This window comes from Bufo bufo, chromosome 2, assembly GCF_905171765.1.
Source record: "Bufo bufo chromosome 2, aBufBuf1.1, whole genome shotgun sequence".
Lineage (NCBI taxonomy): Eukaryota > Metazoa > Chordata > Amphibia > Anura > Bufonidae > Bufo > Bufo bufo.
This window is the reverse complement of record NC_053390.1, coordinates 143339184-143354149: the sequence shown is the minus strand read 5'-3', so window position 1 is coordinate 143354149 and position 14966 is coordinate 143339184. Positions and strand designations below refer to the sequence as shown.

General features: G+C 42.1%; 1 protein-coding gene across 1 annotated transcript in view; it reads right to left on the bottom strand.

Annotated features, from left to right (window-relative positions):
* Window positions 1-4522: 4522 nt before the first annotated feature.
* The window catches only part of ARSK (arylsulfatase family member K), a 181693-nt gene continuing 171249 nt past the window's right edge, over window positions 4523-14966 (bottom strand). The window contains exon 8 of the mRNA XM_040421555.1: window positions 4523-5203. Within this exon, the coding sequence (XP_040277489.1) occupies window positions 4863-5203 (341 nt within the window). The 3' untranslated portion in view covers window positions 4523-4862. The remainder of the gene's footprint in view (window positions 5204-14966) is intronic.

Below are 14966 nucleotides of genomic sequence, written 5' to 3'. Positions count from 1 at the left end.
TATCACCACATCTGTAACTATGAGCTCCGCAAAAGATGAGAACAGCACACTGTTGTCACAATGTGGGGGGAGGGGATAAACACCAGAATGACCACAGAAGGAAAATGACCAGGAACTAGGCCTCAAGGCTAAGGAAAGGGAACGGGTGACCTAGGAAACCCTAAACCTAGCCCTGACTCCTGTCAGTATGAATAGACCCTGAAGGTGGGAATATTCATACACCGTAAACCTAGCCCCTTGTAACCCTGAAAATCCCTAGGAGTAGTGACAGGGTCTGAGACTACTGGTTCCTTCCCAGATGAACGAACCAGCGTCTCCCTGAGGCCTAGTAAACAACGAGCAATTGAGAACAACAAAATACAAAGCGAAGTACACTTATCTTCAATAGAAAATGGATGAGCAGGAACTCAGATGAGAACAATATACCAGCTCTTCCAACTCCAGGCAGATAATATCAACTGCATGGTATGAAGTGTGAGTCCAGACTAAATAGAGTAGCAGTAATGACCACAAGCTGCACCTGAGACAAGAGGTGTGGTCATTACTAACAACAACACTGCAACAAGTGAAAACAGAGAGACTATCAGATAACCTCACGTGCAGCCAGTCTCTCAGATCGTCTAACCTCTGTCATGGGAGGGACTGTGACAACTGTGTGCTGTCTGCATCCGTTGTTCCATTCCGCGGCCCTGCAAAAAACATAGAGCAAGTCCTATTCTTGTCCACGGACAAGAATAGGCATTTCTTTCATGGGTTAACCTCTGTGTTTTGCGGATCCGCAATTTCTGGACCTCAAAACATGGAGCGGTCGTCTAGGAATCTCTCCCAAAGAAATCAATAGGATCTCCTCTAATCTATTGTGGCCTATATCTATACCTATGAGTGCAGTAAATAAAATAATCTGCAATCAGAAATACAAAGAGATTAGAAAACAAAATGTATCACTATGTGGTTTTAATTAGTAAAAAAATTCCATAATATACATTTAGAAAGAGAATTAAGAATTTGAAAGTAGTTAATCTTGGCTAGAGTAGAGTAGGGCTCTGCCAAAAGAGTCTACCTTGTCGTGGTGGAAAGCGTAAAAAATATTTTTGACCAAAACAAATACTAATGGTTATGTAAGTGATATGGTATAGTATGGGAACCTTTTATGTGTGATCAGGAGAGAATGAGGGGCGAGTGTGAAATTAAGGGTTAGAGTGAGGGCCCTGGTTAGTGCCACTGGCAAGACATGGACGTGTTTCTGAGTGGTTTTCATGGACCCATAGACTCAATAAGGCTACTTTCACACCTGCGTTCAGGTGTCCGCTCGTGAGCTCCGTTTGAAGGGGCTCACGAGCGGTCCTGAACGCAGCCGCCCGGCCCTGATGCATTCTCTATGGAGGCGGATCCACTGAGAATGCATCCGCCTGCCAGCGCTCAGCCTCCGCTCCGCTCAGTGAGCGGACACCTGAACGCTGCTTGCAGCGTTCGGGTGTCCGCCTGGCCGTGCGGAGGCGAGCGGATCCGTCCAGACTTACAATGTAAGTCAATGGGGACGGATCCGCTTGAAGATGACACCATATGGCTCAATCTTCAAGCGGATCCGTTCCCCATTGACTTACAATGTAAAGTCTGGACGGATCCCTTCAGGCTACTTTCATACTTAGAAAATTTTCTAAGTTTTAATGCAGACGGATCCGTTCTGAACGGATGCGAACGTCTGCATTATAGGAGCAGATCCGTCTGATGAAACATCAGACGGATCCGCTCCTAACGCTAGTGTGAAAGTAGCCTAAGCCTGTTTGGTCCACACCCCAGAACAAAGTAGTATGTGTTTCAGTTTTTTCCAAAAACAAGGATAGGTTATGCCTTTTTCACACAAGTGAGTTCCACGCATTGAACTTGCAGTGTGTCAGCGAGAGCACCCACCCTGACCTCCAAGCACTGACGGGGTCAGAATAGCATTATATTGAGTTATGATGCTATGTAACCCTTAGAGGTCTGGAATGTATTGGCTAACACTGACAGCATTATGTCCGTATTAACAATACATTCCAGACATCTAAGGGTTACATAGCATCATAAATCAATATAATGCTATTCTGACCCCGTCAGTGCTGGGAGGTCAGGGCAGGTGCTCTCCCTAACATGTGCTGCAAGTCCAATATGTGGAACTAGCTCGTGTGAAAGGGGCCTAAATGAACATCATAAAATCAGTGGATCCGTGTGCTGTCTTTGGATATTGTATGTGATTTACTGACATTAGGCTTGAGCGAATCAACCTTCAGATCATAGATCCGAAGTCGATTTGTTCAAATACTTACATTTTGATGCTGTATCCGTACAGCATTTAAATGTATTGTTTTTCAATACGCAGATGTGTATACAGTAGGAATTAACCAAAGTCTCGCTTGACTTTGAGGAAAACAAACTTTGGCTCCACTAAGCATCAAAATGTATTTGAACAAATCGACTTTGGATCTATGATCTGATGGTCGATTCGCTGAAGCCTAATTGACATGAATGAGCCCTTACCCAAACGGAATTAAAGCTGTGTGTAGGGGAGGGAGCTTTCAGGCTAATGAAGCCTTGTGAATACAGCGGCTGTTTCCAAAAAAGGGTGTGCAGTGTACTTTCACACTAGCGTTCAGAGCGGATCCGTCTGGGGTCTGCCCAGACGGATCCGCTCATATAATGCAGACTTTGGATCCGTTCAGAACGGATCGGTATGCATTATATTGTAGAAAAAATTCTAAGTGTGAAAGTAGCTTCAGACGGATCCGTCCAGACTTTACATTGAAAGTCAATGGGGGACGGATCCGTTTGAAAATTGAGCCATATAGTGTCAAATTCAAACGGATCCGTAAGTCTGGATGGATCCGCTCGCCTCCGCACGGCCAGGCGGACACCCGAACGCTGCAAGCTGCGTTCAGATGTCCGCTTGCTGAGCGGAGCGGAGGCCGAACGCTGCCAGACTGATGCATTCTGAGCGGATCCGCATCCACTCAGAATGCATTAGGGCAGTACGGATGCCTTCGGGGCCGCTTGTGAGCCCCTTCAAACGGAGCTCACAAACGGACCCCCGAACGCTAGTGTGAAAGTAGCCTAAGAATAGTAATAGAATAATAAACCACACCACATATTTTGTTGCAGAAAGTTTTGCAACTGAATATCAATTTTGTTCATCTAAATTGGGATGTTTGGTGGCAAGCACATGAATTTCTGCAAGCTCCATTCAGATTAATTGAACTCATTTGCAAGTGTAGAAATTTCTGCAATAAAATCTCTTGTGTGTGAAGGCACCTTTAAGGGACAAGAGAGAGGGTACTGTGAGCGAGCAGAGAGGCCATGACCGGGGGGGGCAGAAGACTGTACCTGTAATATGGCAGGCAATAACAATGTCTTCTTAGTGAATCAGAAATAAATATCAGTTTGTAGTACAAATGATTGAACCTGGCTCAACAGTAGTACCATAAATGAAGTTCTAAGAGCTCTGTAAAGTTTTGACTGGAGACACACTTTAAATATGAAATTCGCATTAATTTGTTGCATGTATATGTCATATGTGACTCCTTTCATATGCCAAGCAAAATTTTGATTATATTGCATTACCAGATCTGACTTCTGTCAAGTTTTACATGCTTTAAAAATGTTTTTCAGGTTATACCAGAGAGCAGGGGCATTACTAGGCTAAAACATTCAGGGCCTGGGGACTGTATATTGATGGTGGCTGTGGGAAGAAGTGATGTTATTTACATGGGACTGTATATTGATGGTGGCTGGGGGAGGGAGTGATGTTATTTACATGGGACTGTATGTTGAAGGAGGCTGTGTAGAGAGCTTTATTAACACTGGGGGAACAATATTTCTACTTGGGGCTCTGTGAGGGCATTATTAATAAAGAAGGGGTTCTTCTACTAATGGGGGCACTCTTGGGGAGCATTATCACTGTTGGGGGCAGTATTACTAATGAGGGCATTCTAGAAGGGAATTACTATTGGTGGTACTTGGAGGAGCACTATTACTATGGGGGGGGGGGGCTATCTGTATAGCACTTATTTTTCTTCAGGATAGTATTTGGGGATAATGGGGAGCACAGCAAGCAGCAGGATAACACTGTGGGGACTCCAGGTTGGGGGATGATGATGATAGAAATGTGAGGAACCTAAGGTGTCTGTGTGTCACACTCTGCAGAGACGATGCGCGGCTGAAAGACGTTGTCTGGACCGAGTGGAGAAGATGATGACAGAGAAGATCTACATCAGAGAAGACGTCACCTGGAGGCACTGGATGTGAGTGGTATGTGCTGCTGTATAGCAAGTACAGCAAAATGCAGTGTACGAGGAGTACGAGGTCGACTTAGGCTACTTTCACACAAGTGGTAGCCTTCTCCAGCAGGCTGTTCCGGAAGAGTAACAGCCTGCCAGATCCGTGCTACCGCTAGTGCACCGCGCCGCCGGAAGTCCACTCTGGCCCCATTTACTATAATGAGGGCAGGCTGGAGGTCCAGCCGCAGCACAGCAAACATGCCGAGAGGTGGGCTGAAAAACACTACAGCATGCTGCAGTTTTATTCCAGCCGCCTCTTGGCATGTTTGCCGTGCTGCGGCCGGACCTCCGGCTTGCCCCCATTATAGTAAATGGGGCCAAAGTGGACTTCCGGCGGCATGGTGCACTAGTGTTAACACGATTCCGACATGCTGTTCCCCCGCCGGAACAGCGTGCCGTAGAAGGCTACCGCTAGTGTGAAAGTAGCCTTAGGGAACTGGGCCATATTCATTGGCGCTTGGATGTTTTTAAACCCTAGCAACGCCCCTGCCAGAGAGTATGCTCTTCTGATTTGTTTTACTCTAGTATTAGTAGTAATACATTCATTATTATTCAATGCGCTTTTCTCTTTGCATTAAATAGGTTATGTGGCATATAGCCTGTGCCTTTGAAAATACCATTACTCTCATTCTTAAGCCATCGGTCAATTGCCAGTTCGTACGCCTTGGGTTTTAAGCTCCAATCCAAATGCCATCTCAGGTTAGAAATGTAATTCGTATAATTACTTCCCACACTTTCCTTCCAGCTGGCGAATGATTCCTTATTGTATTGGTGCACCGCAGCAGATACTTCCTTATAGTCTAGAATGGAGCGAAGTTTCCTCTCCATTGAGCGGACAATCTTGGGAAACTGTGCAGCAACATTGTTCAGCTCCTCTGGGTCCTTTAATAAATCTGAAAATGTATAATAATAAAGAGAATTAATACTGTTCTGTTTAAAATAAGTCAGTCGGTCGCACAGTGTTGATGAGACCTTTATGCTCAACTGCATTGGGTCCTCATTTGCAAAATTACAGCAAAGTCACCCAGTATCTTAGTCATGGCTTATATGTCCACTATGTTCATGACCGGCAGAAATCGCAGTCGTGCTTGAGCCCTGTACCCTTATTCCAATTACCAGAAAAGAGACTGACTGTAATCCCTAATGACAAGTTATTTGTAACCCAAATGTGTTCTTTTTGCCTTTTTTCATTGTGCTCTACCCATAAAAGATCTATAAACACACAAGAAATGGGATAGAAAAATATCACCATATTGCATGTAGCCACAGTATGCCACATGGACATTACTCAGAAAAAAGGGGAAACAGAAGTTGTAACCAAAAATATGAAGGGACGGACCCCTGCTGATGTGCCCCCTTAATGGGTCTGCTCACCTTGCTGTGTTGTGTTAAAGCAAAGTAGAGACCAAGGATACACAATCCAGCTACAAAGGATGAATACAATCTCCTTCTTCTTTATTAGAATATTAAAAGGTCACAAATTATGGCAGTGAGTACAAGTATTAACTAGAAAAGCTACAATTTCTGGGGAAATTGTGTGAAGTGTTCTTGCCTCCACCGGTAGTCTACAACTGGAGTGGGCGGAGTAACTGGGTGGAGTGGCTTAAGTAACTGTTGTGTGGTTGGAGTGGCTGGAGTAACTGTGGAAAGGTTGGACTAGGCAGAGTAACTTTATGGAGTGGGCAGAATAACTGTTTGGAGTGTTTGGAGTCAGTAAAGATGGTAAACATTACACTAACCAATTGATTGATCAAATTTAAAAAGTGCACATGGCAAGCTTGATAGAGTGAGAAATGCATTTCAACTTTTATTTATTTATATAGCACATTTAATTGCAATGTTGTTGCCCAAAGTGCTTCACAGTTACATTAAAACATACATTTATAACAAAAAAAAAATAGCTTTTGTCACTCTGCTGGCTGCTCACACCCCTGGGTTCCTATGGCAACTCACTCTACAGCAAGGGCAGAGAAGAGCGGTTAAAAACAAACTGCTCCAACCTGCTCACTTCACTGGCGTTGCCATCTTAAATCCTACACCAAAGAGCTTGATATTGTGAGAATCACAAGACCCAGACCTACATTTTGATGCATAGTATGTCTCTGAAATATTAAAAATGAAGGCACAGTCGCAGTTTAGAAATTGCTAGAGTGGAGTTTCTATTAATGTCAATGGGCGGCGTGAGTTGAAAACAAATGGTCATATTGTGAAAAATAACAGGACTATGGCTTAGCCGTGGACTGTGGATTTTTAGTGGCAGAAGGGATAGCTGAACGTTTTGATATAAGATTTGTGTAGGTGGGCTTGAAAATGAGGGAGTGGTGGCAGTTTAGACATCATGTCCTGATTTTTCAGCTCACACACTAGCTTTTGTCAGCTCCCACTCTAGTTTTCAACATTCTGCCATTCATTCCTATGGGACCAATTTCGCCCCAAAAACGCCGATATTTTGTGAACCATTCAGCGTTTCCACAAAGTAATAGCACACCAATCGGGAACAATCCGCACGTTTCGGTATATTACTGTCTATGTAGTGTAAAAACTGTTGGAGGAGTTAGGGTGGTAAATTTGGTTATAGTAATAAGAATATATATGTGAGATAACAGTAAGTGGTCTTGCCGTGCAAGAACACTTAATGATTATTAAAGAGGTCTTAAAGGGGTTGTCCAAGTTATATTTATTGATGACCTATCCTCAGGATAGGTCATCAATATCAGATCGGCGGGTCCAACACCTGCCACCCCCACCGATCAGCTGTTTGAAGAGAAGGCGCGATCCGTATAGGAGCGATCCGTACCGTTGAAATGAATAGGACGGCTTGGGTGAAATTACACCTGCTCACCGCTGCAGATGCAACGGCTAGAAGGTAAACAGTGAAGGGGAGGCAGCGCTGGCACGGCGCACGCCTTCTCTTCAAACAGTTGATCGGCGAAGGTGCCGGGTGTCGGACCCCCGCCGATCTGATATTGATGACGTATCCTGAGGATAGGTCATCAATAAATATAACTTGGACAACACCTTTAAAGGTTTTCTGTCACTAGAATTTTCAGTATAAAATTGGCTGACATTAGCGATGTGCCTCTAAGTGTAGGAGCAACACCTCTCCTGCATCTAGAGGCTCATTTACATATTATAAAAGTAAGAATTCTACAGTAACGGGGGCACGGATAATCATTAGAATAGAAGAGTTAGGTGCAGCTGACATTAGCACATCGCTAATGTCAGACAGTTTAATACTAAAAATTCTAGTGACAGAAACCCTTTAATCATAACATACAACTATGCCGAGTATAGAATATAAATGGAGAGGGGAGCAGCAGAAGAGCAGGAGCAAATAATAGCGCAATAAATGAGCATGCCAATAACCCTTACAAAACAATCAATGGGGAACATTTATCAATAATGGGGTAATTTGTGCCAAAAAAATACTAACATTACAAATCAAAAGTGGTGATTTGTTTAACCTCATATATCAAAAGGCGAACACCACTTTTAAAATGTGACTTTTTTAAAATATAAACTTAATTATCTGCCTATTTCTCTCGATTTGCGACATTTTAACGCCAATAGCACTAAAATGCAACTTTTTAAAACCAAAATGCGCCATTTCAGCGAACCCTGCCAGACCGCACTTGCGACTTTTGAAGCATATTTGCGACTTTTAAAGAATATTTGCAACATTTCCTCTGCGACTTTTGCCTCAGACTCGGGACATTTTTGTTACTGTTTCTGTTGAATGTCAATATTTAGACAAAACCCTGTTGTTTATCTTAGTTATATCAGATAAAAATAAATACGTCCTGTTTTAATTCTTACCTATCACTAGTTCCCACGATCAGTTGGTTTTTCTTTTCATAAATGCGACTCTTTGATAAAAAGTCACATCTTTATGCCATAAATGTGACTCTTTACACAAAACACCACCTTATAAGCTGGCTTAATTGTCCGCAACAATTTGAGCCATTTCTGCCGATAAGAGGAAGATAAATGAAGTGTAATAACGCGCCAATTTGATAGCCGCGCCCACTCGTATTTTCACCCTATAAGACACACTTGTCAGTGTCTTATGAGGTGAATACTAGTGAGTATTTCCATTATGGAATTAGTACTAATTAGTACAGGAGGACCAGAAGTGGTGAATGCTGCGCTCCCAGGACTCTGTACCCATTTCCTGGTTCTTGGCTGCTCACTGTGCTGTGACTGCGCACAGTGTGAGGACGTCGATGTGCTGTAACAGCACAGTGCGTGGCAGTAAGAAGAAGAGCGCTGGATTTGAGAAGCGGCCGCTGGCCAATAACCGCCTCTTATGGTGTGTGGTGTCAGTTGGAGCAGAGTGCATAAGAAGCGACGCCATTACATGCACAGTGACAGAAATTGCTCTCAAATTGCCAATTGCCAGCAGTATTAGCCAGCACCACCAATCAGTGCCAGCAATAATTGCCAACCATCAATCATTGCCACCAGTCACAGTAACAGCAGTCAGTGCCAGCCCTATCAGTCACCAGTCACAGTGCCAGTGGTCTCAGCACCACCAGTTAGTGCCAGCTCTATCAGCCACCAGTCACAGTGCCCGCCGTCTCAGCACCACCAGTCAGTGCCAGCAGTCAGTGCGAGCTGTATCAGCCACCAGTCACAGTGCCAGTGGTCTCAGCACCACCAGTCAGTGCCAGCCGTATCAGCCACCAGTCACAGTGACAGCAGTCTCAGCACAACGTGGCACTGCCAGTCGTCTCAGCCACCAGTAAGTGCCAGCTGTTTCAGCCATCAGCTGCAGTCTCAGCACCACCAGTCCGTGCCAGCCATCTCAGGCACCAGTCACAGTGCCCACAGTCTCAGCACCACCAGTCAGTGCCAGCAATCAGTGCCAGTAATCAGTGCCAGCAGTATCAGCCACCAGTCACAGTGCCAGTGCTCTCAGCACCACCAGTCAGTGCCAGCCGTATCAGCCACCAGTCACAGTGCCAGTGGTCTCAGCACCACCAGTCAGTGACAGCTGTATCAGTCACCAGACACAGTGCAAGTGGTCTCAGCACCACCAGTCAGTGGCAGTCATATCAGCCACCAGTCACAGTGCCTGCAGTCTCAGCCAAAAGTCAGTGCCAGTGACGCATATTACAGCTACATATAAGTCAGTATTACAGTATTACAGAAAATATTATAAAATTATAAAAGTACAAGCCTATATTACTTGGACTGGTGAAACAGTCAAGTCAGCAAGTAAAAATCAAAAAAAGAAAGGCTGAAAAACAAAGAAAAAAACAAGCAAATAGATCAATTCAAGAAAAAGAAAATGAGTGTCACAAAAACGCTAAAAGAGAAAGATTCAGAAGAGCAAATAGATCTATAGAAGAACAGGAAAATCAGCGTAAAAAACTATCTCTAAGAGAAAGACAAAGACGAGCAAATAGATCTATTGAAGAAAAGGAAAATGAGCATCAGAAAAATGTGAAAGCACACAGAGCTAGGAGAGCAACACTACGTCAGCAACAAGCAATAAAAAGAGGCAGGATAACAGATCTACAAACAGACACAACAGATTTATCAACAGCCACACAGGAGAGGATAAATGATATAAGAGAAAGACAGAAACGTAAGAGACATGCTGAAAGAGAAAAAGCTAGGAGAGCAAGTCTTACATCAGAAGAACGACAATTACAATGTTTGCGGCAAGCACAATTACAGAGACTGGCCCGAAGTAAACGAGTGGAAAATAACGAATCCCGGGCAACAATAGAAAGAATGGCAATGATAAATGATATAGTTAATATTAATGAGGGTAACATTATACCCCACACATGTGGAGATTTAAATCAGATATGCAATTTTTGTCAAGCAAAACATTTTGAAGGAGAAAGACCATCTGATCAAAAATTTACAGTGTTGCTCAAAAGGAAAAGTAAATATTAAACCAATTCGAACATATCCATTTATACAGCAGCTCATGATGGGTCAGCATCATTACAGCAAAAATTTCATGCAAAATATAAGGTCAATAAATAGTGCTGTAGCATTTTCATCTATGGGAGCTAACATTAGTCCGCCTTCTGGCTATGGGCCATACTGTTTTCGAATTTGTCACAGAGCAGGAACACTGCATCCTCAACAGGGTGAAAACAGACAGTTTGTACAATTATACATTTTAGATCCCTCTGAAGCTGCAGAACAAAGAATGCAAATTTCTGCCAACTCAGGAATAAATACAGAGCTTATGCAAACATTAAGTACATTTATGGCACAATTCAATCCTTTTGCCGAGGCCTGCAAAATGTTGTACCAAGTTGAAAAAGAATATGAAGAGAATGCCGCCAAAAATGACAATGTTATTAAGGAAGTGTCCATGACAATAGTACAAGATCGCAAAAATTACCAAACGCGCTATAACGCACCAAAATATAGAGGTTGCTTTTATTTTTCAAAATGATGATGGAGAACCACCACTTGAAAGAGATCTTCTTATACACTGCAAACCAAGTGAAGATTATACAAATGAAAAAAAACCACAAAGAATTAGTGTCCTTGATCCGAATTTGGAACCCATGGTTTATCCATTGTTATTCCCCTATGGGGATCAAAGCTGGGGAATTGACATTCCATTGCAAAACAGACCACAAGCTTTATCAAATTTACCAAACCAGTGACACAATCCTAGAGTTAGAGTCACTCAAATGCAATACTACGGTTACCGTCTTTCCATTAGAGAGGATTTTAATCCCTTTTTAAATGCAGGCCGTCTTACACAGCAATATATAGTTGATGCATATGTAAAAACAGAAGCCAACAGACTCAATTATATACGTCAAAATCAGCCTAAATTGCGTGTTGAGAAATACTCTGGATTAATGGATTATTTGTTTAATGAAGCAAATGAAGCAGGCCTGAGTCCTGGAAAAATGTATATTTTGCCTTCTTCATTTGCAGGGAGCCCCAGAAACATGCAACAAAATTATCAAGATGCTATGGCAATTGTCAGAAAATATGGAAAACCAGATCTTTTTATTACAATGACATGCAATCCCAAATGGGAAGAGATTGTACATAACCTACAACATGGACAAACTGTTGATGGGCAACCACATTTAGTTGCAAGAGTATTTCACCTAAAACTCAAAGCTCTAATTGATGACATCAGTAAAAAAACATATTTTTGGAGTCCCAAAAGCAATGGTCTATGTGATAGAATTTCAAAAGAGAGGTTTACCACATGCTCACATACTTCTCATTCTTAAAGAAAGCTGTGAACCAAAAAATGAAGAACTGATAGATAAAATTGTCTCTGCTGAAATCCCTAACATAGAAATCACTCCTCGCTTACATGCAATTGTAACAAAGCATATGATTCATGGACCATGCGGAGCACTCAATCCTAATTCTCCATGTATGACAAATGACAAATGCTGTAAGGATTTTCCGAAGGAATTCTGTTGAGGAAGGGTTGAGGCGTATGCATATATACCCATGCATGCATGCAGACAAGTGCATGCGTGTATGGTATATATGCATACAGTTTCCACCATATCATGGGATGATGTGCGCAGATGGGCCCAACATCTGCGCACGTCTGCCCATGGTGGCTCACAAGGGGCTCATGGTGGCCCCTGTGGGAAATATGTGCCGCCTTTATAGGTCCCTTGCTCCCCTTAGTGTATATATATATATATATATATTTATAATGGTGCCCCCTGTGGCTGTGTCCCATTCTATGATTTATCATCTGTGCCCCCTTTAGCTGTGCCCCCTTCTATGATCTATATATATATATATATATATATATATATATTCATCTGTGTCTTATAGGATATTTCCCCCCCTCTCTCTATACCTGAAACCAGGTGCATCGTGTGAATGTCCCCCAAGCATTCACACAGATGCAATCTGGTTGATTGCATCAGAATGACCGGACTAAGGTCCGGTCATCCTGATAACTACAAAGGACTCGGATTCCGCAGAAAAAATTATTGGACGAATGTATTCTGTCAACTTAATATCAGATGCAGAGCGTTACTGTCTGTGTCTACTATTGCTGCATGTGGCTGGTGCAGTATGCTTTGAAGATCTGAGGACAGTACATGGTAATGTTTATCCCACTTTCCAAGAGGCTGCAAAAGCAAAAGGACTTATTAATGATGACGATGTGTGGGAGAACACTCTGGAAGATGCTGTCCACTTTACAATGCCTAAACAACTTAGGGAATTATTTGCATATGTCTGCGTTTTCGCATCATTACAAAATATGAATGCACTTTTTCTAAAATATGAGCAATATCTCATTGAAGATTTAGTTCACAAACATAAACAACACAATGATGATTGTACAATTTGTCGTAAGATCGCACTTAAAGAAATAACCAACATTCTGGTACTACATGGAAAAAACTGTGAAGATTTTGGATTGCCTTCCACAATGCCAAACACTGATCAACTTTGGAATATGTATGATAAGGAATTATAAAAATACAGAGCTGAAGAAATGGAGAAAACATTAAACAGAGAACAAAAAAGAGTTTCAGAAAAAATATTGTCTGCAAGCAAAAATGACAACCTTTGCAACCGTTGTTTTTTCTTGGATGGTCCAGGAGGTAGTGGTAAAACGTATCTTTACAAAACCCTTCTCAGCACAGTTCATGGAGAAGGTAACATTGCACTCCCTGTAGCCTCAACAGGTATAGCAGCCAATCTTCTTGAGGGTGGAAGAACATACCACTCTCAGTTCAAATTACCTGTTCCGATAGTTGAGAACTCAATATCAAATATGCGTCTCAATTCTGCTGATGCTGAAAATTTTAGATCATCTACAGTGCTCATTTGGGACGAGTGTATTGCTCTTACAGTGGTTGACAAACTGCTAAAAGAAATAATGGATAACCAGAAACCCTTTGGAGGAAAAGTTTTATTACTTGGTGGAGATTTTCGGCAAACACTTCCAGTGGTTCCTCATGGTGACCGGACAAAAATTGTTGAAGCATGTATAAAGTATAATAAACTGTGTCAAAACTTCCAAATACTTAACCTTACAAACAATATCCGTTCAGTTGATACTGAATTCAGCAATTGGTTGATCCAAGTTGGCAATGGTAATACACCACACATTGACGGTTTGCCTGAAGACATAATTGAAATCCCCTTCAAAAATTTTATGTACAGGAAATATTGTCAACAACTTTTTTGGAGAAAGAATTTTAGTTGCTGATGTCTCAAAGATAACAAAAAAATGTATTCTTTGCCCAAAGAACTCTGATGTTGATAGCATAAATGAAGAGGTGCTAAACATTTTGGAAGGAGATACTGTGACATTCCTTAGCTCAAACTCAATTGATGACTCAACTGAGGAAGATATGCAGAACTATCCTATTGAGTTTCTTAATGAGTTAACTCCAACAGGAATGCCGAGGCATAAACTGAACCTTAAAAAGGGAGCAATAATTATGCTCCTCAGAAATATAAACACTAAAAGAGGATTGTGCAATGGAACCTGCCTCTTTGTTAAAGACTTGAAAAGAAACCTCATTATTGCTCAAGTAATAACAGGTTCAGCTTAAGGGGACATGGTCTTTTTTCCACGTATTGATTTAGCTCCATCCTCTACTAATTTGCCATTTACCTTAAGAAGACGACAATTTCCAGTTGCATTAGCCTTTGCCATGACAATTAATAAAGCTCAGGGGCAAACCTTAGAAAAAGTTGGCATTTACTTGCCAGAACCAGTATTCTGCCACGGTCAGTTATATGTTACATTATCTAGAGTTAGAACTTTTTCAGATGTGGTTGTAAAGGTTGTAGATGGTCCTGAACAAGACAAACTGTTACAGATATTTTATAGAAAAATTTCAAGAGGTTAAAAAATACCTTTTTTCCTGAATATCTGATCAGGTATTGTATATTGCAGATTGTTACAAACTATACTTACTGTATCGTGATATATATACGTTTCCATTTTATTTTTATTATTAATTTACTTTTGACTTCTTTACAAAATATTTTTGACAAAAGAAAATAAAACAAGAAATACAATGTGGTTAAATTATCTTACTATTTAATATAGACTGTTTCTACTAATGTTTATACACTACTGTTCTAGCGCCCGTTATTATAACGGGCTTAAGGTCTAGTAATAATAATAATACATTAACTCTCTTTTTAACTTCAGCTTACCATATTTTTCGCCCCATAAGATGCACTTTTTCCTCCCCAAAAATGGGAGGAAAATGCCCCTGCGTCTTATGGGGCAAATGGTGACAATTTAACATCGCTGGATGCGATGTACGGAACGGGGGCCGGGGGAGGGACTGGGAGGAGGAGCTGGGGGCCGGCAATAGCGGTGGGGCGGTGCGGTCACTGTACTATAGCCCCGCACCACCGCTCCGGTATTCTAATATAAAATGTATTATTGAATTAAGTTATTAAACATGCCCCCCTCACTCCTAATAGTACCGTATATCCTAATTGCTTCTGTATAATGCCGGCAGGCAGGCCGGGCGGCAGCGTAACTCCCTGATGTCACGTGCCTGCGCCGCCTCCTTTATGAATGAAGCAGGCGGCGCAGGCAAGTGACATCAGTGAGTGACGCGCCGGCCGCCCGGCCCGCCTGCCGGCATTATACAGAAGCAATTAGGATATACGGTACTATTAGGAGTGAGGGGGGCATGTTTAATAACTTTT